This window comes from Staurois parvus, unplaced genomic scaffold, assembly GCF_062004578.1.
Source record: "Staurois parvus isolate SC_StPar_1 unplaced genomic scaffold, SC_StPar_1.0 ptg000099l, whole genome shotgun sequence".
Classification (NCBI taxonomy): domain Eukaryota; kingdom Metazoa; phylum Chordata; class Amphibia; order Anura; family Ranidae; genus Staurois; species Staurois parvus.
In genome coordinates this window covers 859,202-869,320 of record NW_028317895.1, presented here as the reverse complement: position 1 = coordinate 869,320, position 10,119 = coordinate 859,202, and the positions used below count along the sequence as shown (strand labels likewise).

General features: G+C 35.9%; 1 protein-coding gene across 3 annotated transcripts in view; it reads right to left on the bottom strand.

Annotated features, from left to right (window-relative positions):
* Positions 1-3,986: 3,986 nt before the first annotated feature.
* HTR4 (5-hydroxytryptamine receptor 4) overlaps positions 3,987-10,119 on the bottom strand; it is a 637,984-nt gene continuing 631,851 nt past the window's right edge. For all 3 annotated transcript variants that reach the window (XM_089671102.1, XM_089671101.1, XM_089671103.1), the window contains one exon: positions 3,987-8,437. In XM_089671102.1, the coding sequence (XP_089527228.1) occupies positions 8,350-8,437 (88 nt within the window). In that variant the 3' untranslated portion in view covers positions 3,987-8,349. The remainder of the gene's footprint in view (positions 8,438-10,119) is intronic.

Genomic DNA, 10,119 nt, shown 5'->3' with positions numbered 1-10,119 from the left:
GCCAAAGCTTGTCCACCTTTTGTGCACATTACTACTGGCCAGTGATGGGCCAATATAAATGTGAGGGGGTGGAACTTAGTGCAAAGATCTGACACTACCCTCTAGGTGCCTACATTTTATACTTGCAACAGTTTTTTTGTTTTTGTTCTAAAGACAGAGGGGTTGATTTACTTAAGACTGTTAGGTTGTTTACTTTGAAAAGGAATTTGTTCCAGAGTTTAGTGAATGCGATTAAGTTTTTAGAGAATACCCAATTGTGTAAATGGACAACAAAAAAAAACATTTTTGTTTGCATATGATTGGGAAATGAAAGAAGAGCTTCACCTCATTCACTAAGCTTTGGGGCTAATTCCTTTTCAAAGTGCAACTTCCCTTGCAAAGTGAAGGGTCTATTAAAAGAAATGTTTTTAAAAGAAATGCATCACAAGGTAAATTTATTCTCTCTTTTTCAGACTTCCTTTTGAAAATGTTAAATATCTGATTGTCGTGCTGATCCTCTGGCTTCAAAACTTCCTAAGTCACTTAAGATTAAGGCTTTGGTGGCTTTTCATTCTTAGCTATTAGGAATTATGGTTGATTGGTGCCCCTATAATATACCTGCCTATATTATTTTATAATTGAGATTTGGCTGATGGTGGTTGGACCCTTTCCTCTCCCCTACTGATTATATTGCTTGTGGCATCAGGGACTTATACACAGAAGACAGAGGTATGAGTTTATAGTATCATATTGTCCATATGTAGCTGTTTTTAGTAGATTTATGTGTGGCCTCCTGTTACAACAGTTGTGTTGATGGGATGGTATTGTTCTGTATTTGTTTATTCTTAGAATTCATCTTTAACCATCACCCTGTGGCTAGATTAACATCTTACCTGTTTTGTATGAGGTCACCAGTGTCTATTTGACCATATTTCACTATAAGGGTAGGATACATACTATTTTGGATCAAGTTTGTTAACATATATTTCTTCCCTTGATATATGATGTGATATAGACTACATATGCCATATCTTTAGCTTAGATGACTGCACATACTATTCCCTTGTGATGGTCAGTCTGTTGTATGACAATGATGGAGTGTTGCTAATAAAGCTATTCATGGTCTACTAGACTGGATACTATTTATATACTTACTTGGTAGGTATACACTCTGGGATGATGGTATTGTTTTATGATGGCCCCTTTATATAAATACTGTTGATTTTCAGATCATTATATTATTAGGATACGGCATTACATCACCTACAGTCCACCTGGCATCTCATTTGCTCAGGTGCCCGCCCCAGGGGAACCCTTATGCCGCCAGAATACGCATGAACAAGGTGTTTTACTATTTACTCTTCATATGGGATTTACACTAGTTGATTACTGTTTATATATTGATTTTGCACTGTATGTATACATTGTATGTGATTCTGTTCTCTTGTTATTCTTTGATATACTTTAGTGAGTGCTGCTGAATTCTCACGGGTCCTGAAGAAGCTAATAAAGGGAAACGAGGCGAGTCATGAGGACTCACAATTCCACCACACTATTAATAGTTGATTAATTATTCTGTTATTATACGAATAGTAGGTCAGCAGCTGTATTTACTATGTAATCATGCACAATTATTTTATATATCGTTCAGTTTGACACATAAGCTGTTTTTAAAAATGTTTGTAAATGAAGTATACTTTTTATGAATCATTGTCGAGTTCCCCTTTCATTGCCAGTAAAGTCCAGCTTTCAATCACTTTTTGCATGAGTATGTTGATCAGAAATATTGATTTTACTTGCTTGTTTGGGTTTAGAGACTCAAAGTACGGAAAGCAGAAACAGCCAGGCCAATATTTGTTTCAGTTCAAGTTTTCATAGACACACTGGATGCCTATTGTTTGCTATTTGTGATTTTTAACTGGATTATAAACTTATCAGCCTGTTTATGAAGTATGTCAAACCAAGCATCTCAAGCAGTGATATGTGTACCCTTGTAAATTATTCTTTTGGGTTCAGAGTTTAGTTTGACTTCTAAACCAAACACAGAATAAGAGCACAATCTGGTCCAAACTAAACATTAGCTACAAGAACATCTGGCAATTGTAAGCAATGGATATTACACATAAAGATTTTTGGTTTTTGGGTTTTTTGTTTTTTTTTTAACCTGCATGCAAGTAGGCACTGTTTGTTTCCTTTCCTAAAGGCAAAAATCTCGTGTACAGCTTCTGTATATTTGGTCATAGAGTATGTAGTCAATGGGCTTCTGGAGAAGTTCCAATGATAACCAGCTGGATCAGGCAAAAAAAAAAAAATCTTAAATTATTATGCCTGTGTGCACCTTTATTTTTATGGTATGAACTTAACCTACATGACCTTGAACTGTCTAAATTTATTTTAAGGGCAACTTCACTTTTCTGGGAAAAATATAGCAAATAAAAAAATAATATAGCATAGTGCCACTCTAGTCATATTGTAATTTGATGTTATTAAACAATTACCTTTCCTTTTCAACCTGCAGTGGTTACATTTTCAGCAAAATTCAAAGAAATATGGCAACCTGGAGGACCTCTCTACACAGTTCGTGTGCAGAACGTCCCCTGAAATGTAATTTCCTTTTTGTGTGATAGGCTCACTGATTTTACCAGAAGTCTGCTCTAAGGTACAAGTCAGCTTTTAAGTATCCTCTGCAACAAAAATGTCATTTAGATGAGATATTCCCAAATGGTTAATTACTTGTACAGGGATGCAGACATTGTAACTTGCAATGTAAGTGCATTAGCTGATCATAATGAACATAGTCACTACCATTCAGGAATCAGCCTTCAAAGGACGTAGTACCTTCAGCTTTTTCTTAAGAACAGAAACATGTGTGAAACTGCAACAAGGTTTGTTAAAAATCCTTGCAATGTAAGATTTTTTTTGTTCTAAATAAAAATGAAGTTACTTTTTAGGTACTAATGAGTAAACTCGTTATATAATTATGATGACTAGGAGCTGCAATCTAAAATAGCAAGTTGGCCATGATGAATAATTATTAATCAGATGCAATATTTTGTATTCCAGAGAAAACAAAATGGTTAAGTAGAGTTGGTCACTTTCTTTGCTTATTCTTGTCATGTCAAGCACCCTAATAAAACTGAGGAATCGCACCAAGATACGTAAAGTATACAATGCTACACTACTCTAATCAGTGGTTCTATCTAGTTTCATACTTCTAATTCTCAAAAAAGTATGTGCAGTAATGGTGAAAGCCATGCTTACTGACCAAAGCGAGGGGAGTAAGTGGACTTACATTTTAGATCCTTGACCTCTTTTGCCTATATGGTTTATGGAATACAGAATTTCTTCTTTAATATACCTTTGTGTTTTGGGAGATAAACTGGAATTCTGGGCAGTAACAAAAAATGTATACACACCCTTGTTGTAAGCTTACTTCACACGTCAGTAACAAAAAAATAAAATAAAATCAGCAGTAGCCAGCTAACTAGCAAAAGTCCATAAGGGTAGCCCCTCTATAGCTATCAGTACATGTTTTCTTTTATGGTATTTTATTATGATGATAAGCAATAGGATAACCTTTCAACATACTGCCTTGATGCCTTTGACTTGTGTTGTAAACAAATCCATGATTAATAGATTCTACACTCTAATGATTACTAAAGCAAACCTATGTTTTGCCCATGGAGGTTCCCATCAGCACACACTCCCATTTCCTTCACTCCCCTGCCACAGCTTGGTTATTGGCCCGGCACGGTCATATAGGGTAGGGTGAAAATCAGCCCTGTGTAAGCTCTGACTGGAGATCCATCTAGAGCTCACACAGGGCTACTGTATATTTCCATGTTTCTATTAAGGTACAGTGAACTAAATTCTTTGCCCAGCCACAGATTCACTTAAAATAGATTAGTTCTGTTGTTCTGTTCCCATTAAGCCACCTTTTTAGATACAATAATCTGTATTTGTACATCTTAGGTAGATCTGCAAAAAAAGAGACATATTCCCACTACTTTGATTACATGTGTCACACATACATTTTAATTTTTTCATTGCATTGGTATTTGCTCACATAAATATTCACTTTTCAATAAAATGTACATCTAGAAAGTGCTATAGTTATACCAATAACAATATGAGCTGGTGTCCAGGGCATGGAATGATGCAAACAAAAATATATTTTTGTAATGTTCCACTAGATACAAAAAACCTCAGCTCTGCTAATGTGGTGCAAAAACAGTACAGTATTACAAGATGCCATAAGTACCCTTTCACACGTGGTGGATTCCATCAGCAGGAGATCCATAAACTGACCCCCTGTTGATCAGAGCAGAGCAGGTGGATGACACACCAATGTCCTCTCAGTTTCTACAGAGTGTACATGGACAGAGCCTAAACATAAAAAATTGGTATAGTGCTCATAAATACCATATATATATATATATATATATATATATATATGAACAAATAATCAAACATTAATAATCATGAATAGTGATAAAAACAAGTATGAATAGTGATTTATAAATATGTAGTGACCTGATCCCCACTGGGGTGACGTGGTGACGCAATATCCGGTGTGGACGCCATCTTGGTACTCCAAAACTAACCCATGAAAACTACACCCATAGCATGAGGTTGAAATGCTTTTTTTCTACTGATACCAAGGGAGTTGAAGGTGATCTGAGAAGTTAAATGCATGGTATTGCAGTGATCTGTACTACTGCTTGGAAGGATACCATTAAAGGGGAATCGTACTTGGAGGATCCAGTAGTGATCCCAAAAGCGGTTTGGCCTATTGGGTCACGTTAAGGAGGTGAGGAGGCAATTCAGACATTTTTTGGATTCATCACCAGCAGCTGCAATGCACATCCACAGCACTACCTGCATGTTTTAAAACATCTGTGGAACACTTTGGCTTATATGCACATTTTGTGTTGGACTTTTTCTATTTAATTGTTTTTTTTGTGTTTTTTTGTATATTTCAGTATACTATTTTTAGGATATATTTTGGGATTTATTTTTGAGGTTTATTTAGTGGGGAGGAGATTGTGATTTCCTATGGTATGTGGAAATCTTTTTGGAGTGTTTTTTGGTCACTGAGCACTATTCACTGTATTTAGGAGAAATATCCCCCAGTGCAGGGATTCACTTGTATGTGGCACTTGTTTTGGTTGATTGTTAGGCTGTGTTCAGCCACTGATCCCAATTAGGGATTTGAGTATTTGTCAGTACCTTGTGTGTGTGTTTACCACATTGGGTCCAATCTGGGACCATGTTATTTTCATTTTCACCCACTTTTTTGTCACTTTGAGATCCCAGTGGGGATCAGGTTGCTACATATTTCTATATCACTATTCATATTTGTTTTTATCACTATATATGATTATTTAATGTTTGATTTGTTCATGTATATATATATATGGTATTTATGAGCGCTACACCAATTATTTTATGTTTTAGCATTATTCACTTATAGGTATTAAGTTGTGGGTGTCAGCAGCCATTGTTTTGATTCGATTTCCACTTCATAGCGCAGGAGGTTTATAATAATCATGGACAGAGCCTGCTCTGCTTTATAGGCAGCCAGGAAAAAATGGACTCCACTCCACTAGGCTACCTCCGATCCGCTCTGCCTTTTAACAAATACATTTACACCTGCCTGTCCATTGGAATGCATGGACCATCTGATCAGGTCTGCCTGAAAAACTGACAGGCAGACCTAATCAGAACACCTATTTGAAAGGAGTCTTAAAGTTTTATTCTTCACTATGACAATGCCTCTCTGTTGAGGTGCTAGGGCTTAGTGCTGATGGAGGGGATTAATGCAGAGACACAGTGATCGAATATGTTCTGCCTGAAACCACACGTGGCAAATTAAACCCTCCTGCCTGGAAGCTTAAAGTGTACATATAGCTTAAACTTTTTTGGATAGCATAGAGTACAGCTGAGCCCTCTGGCGAGATTTTTTTTTTTTTGCTGTATGTGTCCCTGCTAGGCTGATTAACATTTTTAATAGTACTAGTGACTATTGTTGCCAGTACATATAGCGATGGAAAATCCACAATTCTAGAGTGGTCACTGGAACAAGAGGTGAGAGTAAATCTTCCAAAGGTGAAACCTGTTCTACTGACAACTTCATACTTGCGAATGCAACCCAGCTGCTATTATATGCAAGAACACCAGTGGGGGTTTCCGTGATTAGCTGCAAGAGGTACCCCCATTGATAGCAATGGGAGGCTACTTACTCGCATGTAGTTGCTCATGCAACAATCACATGCAAATAATGCAAATGATTCACCCTGGACACAGGTAGTCTTGCATGTGAGCACTTTATTAACGATTACATATGAGTAAGCACGTTTAGCTGTGGCAGCAGGCAGCATCCCATTGCTTTCAGTTAGGCTGTGTCTCCCACCTAAATCATAGGTACCACTGCTGGTTTCTTGCATATACAGTAATCCCAACCAGTGTGCATTCGCAAGTGTGAACGCACCCTAAGAGGAGAATTCCCCTCAATTTATAGAGATTTTCTTTCACATTTTCTGTTGCATCTTCGGGACAGGAAGTGGATGGAAATCTCCCCAATGAGACAGAGACTGCAAAAAGTAAATTAGCAGGGGTTTTAATCCTTTTTTTCAAACTAGATAAATATAGTTTTGGCTATATATACCATTTAAGTAGAATAAGAAAAAAAGTTATACAAGCAAAAAGGAGTATGAGTTTTTTCAGTGTCTAGTTTAGAACCTCATGATTTGATTTGCTTTCCTCAAACCTTAGTACACTCTTAGTCATTGGTTTGCTTAACTTACAAAATTAAATTTTTTTTTGCATCACAAAAAAAGCCAAAATGTAGATGTATGTAAAATTCCCTTCATGTACCTGATTAGTGGCAGAATTTAGATTGTATTATATGGCACTTTTTGCTGGGCTTAAGCACTGCACCAATGGCACTATATACTGTATATGTTAAATACTGGATACTTACAACTTAATTAAGAAAATAATAGCTTCATTTATATGCAATATTTATAAATATTCTTTACATATAAATATATCTCCTTGATAAATAAGGCTGATTTAGAGCTCAGAAATGTGTCAATATACAGAACAGTGTTATCGTCCTTTGCCATATTTTAAATGAATCCAGTATACTGTGTCAGTCTATTCTTTACAAAACAATAGTCATGCAAGATCAATATGCAGTTTCCCACAACATGGATCAGGAGTTTTGCAGCCAACTGAAAATTGATTTTCATTATTCAGATTACAGCAAATTTCTGCAAACTGGATAGTGGTTGGCTGTCATGGGTTATCATTGGTTGTTATGTACATCATTTCACTATGTTAGCCATAATAACATTAAAAAAACAACATTTTAAATTGCAAATGAAGCAAAATGAGAGGAAATGGCCTCAATCCATGTAAACAGTAACTGTATAAATGTACATATAGAAAAGGAAATTAAACATGTCTTTCTCCATATATAATTGCTTTACCTTTTACTATAAAATACACAAAATACTTTGTCCTTAACAAGATACTATTATAGAGTACAATCCCAGGAACACAACTTTTATATGAAACTTTTTTTATGGAAGTTAAACTGACCTTTAAATTATCATGGACCTATTTCAGCTGATTTTTTTTTTTTTTTTTTTTTTTTAAACAAAGAACACGGAAGCTCTTGGAAGATCCTGCAGATGAAACAATTGCTGATCAGCCAAACTGTACAAGCATAAATGATGGAAATGCCATCTTACCAACCAATTTAACATGAAAGATGTCAGGCTGAAAAAGTACATGCAGATACACCATATAATACACAGTAATGGATGTTCTCCTGTCTGATCTCTGTAGACACAATGCCTATATTATAGTTACCCTTAAGGTTAGGCACTGGGAAGTATGCATGTGTATATATATATACACATAATACATATATTTTTATATATTTTTTGTACATATAAAAACATAAACATTCTGATTATCCAGCCTCAAGTCTTTGGTTGGCATTCCTGTGTATGTTCGGGCACACCCAATTTATGATTCCCATTGGCCTTCGCAATCTAAAGCTACAAGTATAAACCTCTAAGCACTAGTGTAGAAAATTTATTGTAGCAAATACAACATGTGGATTGTCTAATCCAGGTGTTGGGAGAACATTTTGTCTGAGTAGCAATGTGGACTGAAAGCTTCTGGAGAGAAAGCTTCTTCAGTGTCTTCACCGAACTCCATCTCAGATGTAATGTAGTGTAACTCTATAATTGACTTTGATTCCACCTCTACATTCGGATTAGTTGTTAACAGGATGTTCATGTCATATGCTTGGCTTTAGCTTCCACCATGTTGGGCTTCAGATGTGTTTACTGCTAACTAAAAACAAGATTCTTGTGACTCTGGATCATTGTGGATAGGAAGTTTGTCTTGCTCCTGGTGATGTCCATTATATAGAACGGTATATCTAAAAAATAGAATGAAACAAGACATTAATCAGCATGTAGTATGTAATGATCAGTTTGTGAAGATGCTTAATCCAAACTGGGAACATGTATTTTGTTTTATTTTCTTCTTAGTTATGGTTGGTGATTGAACATTGCAAAGATTCACACAAATTAGGAACCCAAGCAAAGCTATATGTAGACATTCATGCCAACCCAAAAATGTGCAGTTTGTCAATTCAGCTGATATGTGAATTCATTTTCTTATGTCATTTCACCAATACTATTAGTTGAGTAACAGATAGCTTTCAAACTGCTACTGTTTAACATAAATTGACAGCACTGATGTAAAATATAAAAAAGGAAGTAGAATAAGTATAGGCTCTGCATACTTTTCAGCATCAAAGGAATAGGGCGTGACAACAAGAGAGAGCAACTGTGACAGATACCAAGAGGTCAAGAGGCATGCTTGACTGTTGCTCCGTCCTCTGTATAATTCTTGTAATTCTTTAAAGAATCAATCAACATTTCACTTTCTTTTATATTGCTTTTTCCATTCTGTCATCTGCTACTGGAAGGTCTAGGAAGATTATTATTATAATTCCTTTTATGTAGAATACAGGTCTGCATATTATAATTAATTTTTTGCATTTTCAGATAGCAAATAAAGGCAAATTAATTTATGTCAAATACATATTTTAGTAAATATGAAAAGATTATTCCAAGTTTTATTATATGATTGAACAGAACCCTTGACTCTGAGCAGCTAAAAAATGACTCTGGATGAAATTGCAAGGTCCACTTAAATTTTGATTCCACCGCAATGTAAAAATGCAGTTTATGCCTGTAAAAAAGACAAATTGGGGAAAAAGACAATATACGTACCTTAAACCCCATACTACCTGAACATTCCAGGGAAAGCTGAGAACCACACCTGGACTAGAGCACTTTTACATTTCCAGTATGGGCCCAATATAGTTTATATATATATATATATATATATATAAATATAACTTAGGTATGTCGATCTCTAAAGCTGTTCGCCTAATTTCATCCATAGATAACTATAGTACCTGTCACCAATATGACAATGCCTGGGCCCGCTATTTGATAAATCTGACTCCAGGCATTGCATTGTTGGGTGAGGTGCGAGTCTATCTTTTTCATTATCAGGAAATACAGAAACTTGAAAGAGTGCTCAAAGTGACAATGAAGGAAGGTATCACTGCAAATAAAGTAAGCATTCACAGCTTACGCAGTCAGCTACTAGCTGCATGTTGCATAGCTGTATACATAAATATATATATCTGTGCTAGGCGATAAAATCCAGTGAAAAGCCACTTAAAAAAGTGCTCAGAAGCAGCACTCAGTGGTTGCCTGAATATATCAAATGTCTATACATAAAACCTGTTGTGCTTCCTCTTTAAATATATACAGTCAGGTCCATAAATATTGGGACATCGACACAATTCTAACCTTTTTGGCTCTATACACCACCACAATGGATTTGAAATGAAACTAACAAGATGTTCTTTAACTGCAGACTGTCAGCTTTAATTTGAGGGTATTTACATCCAAATCAGGTGAACGGTGTAGGAATTACAACAGTTTGCATATGTGCCTCCCACTTGTCAAGGGACCAAAAGTAATGGGACAATTGGCTTCTCAGCTGTTTCATGGCCAGGTGTGTGTTATTCCCTCATTA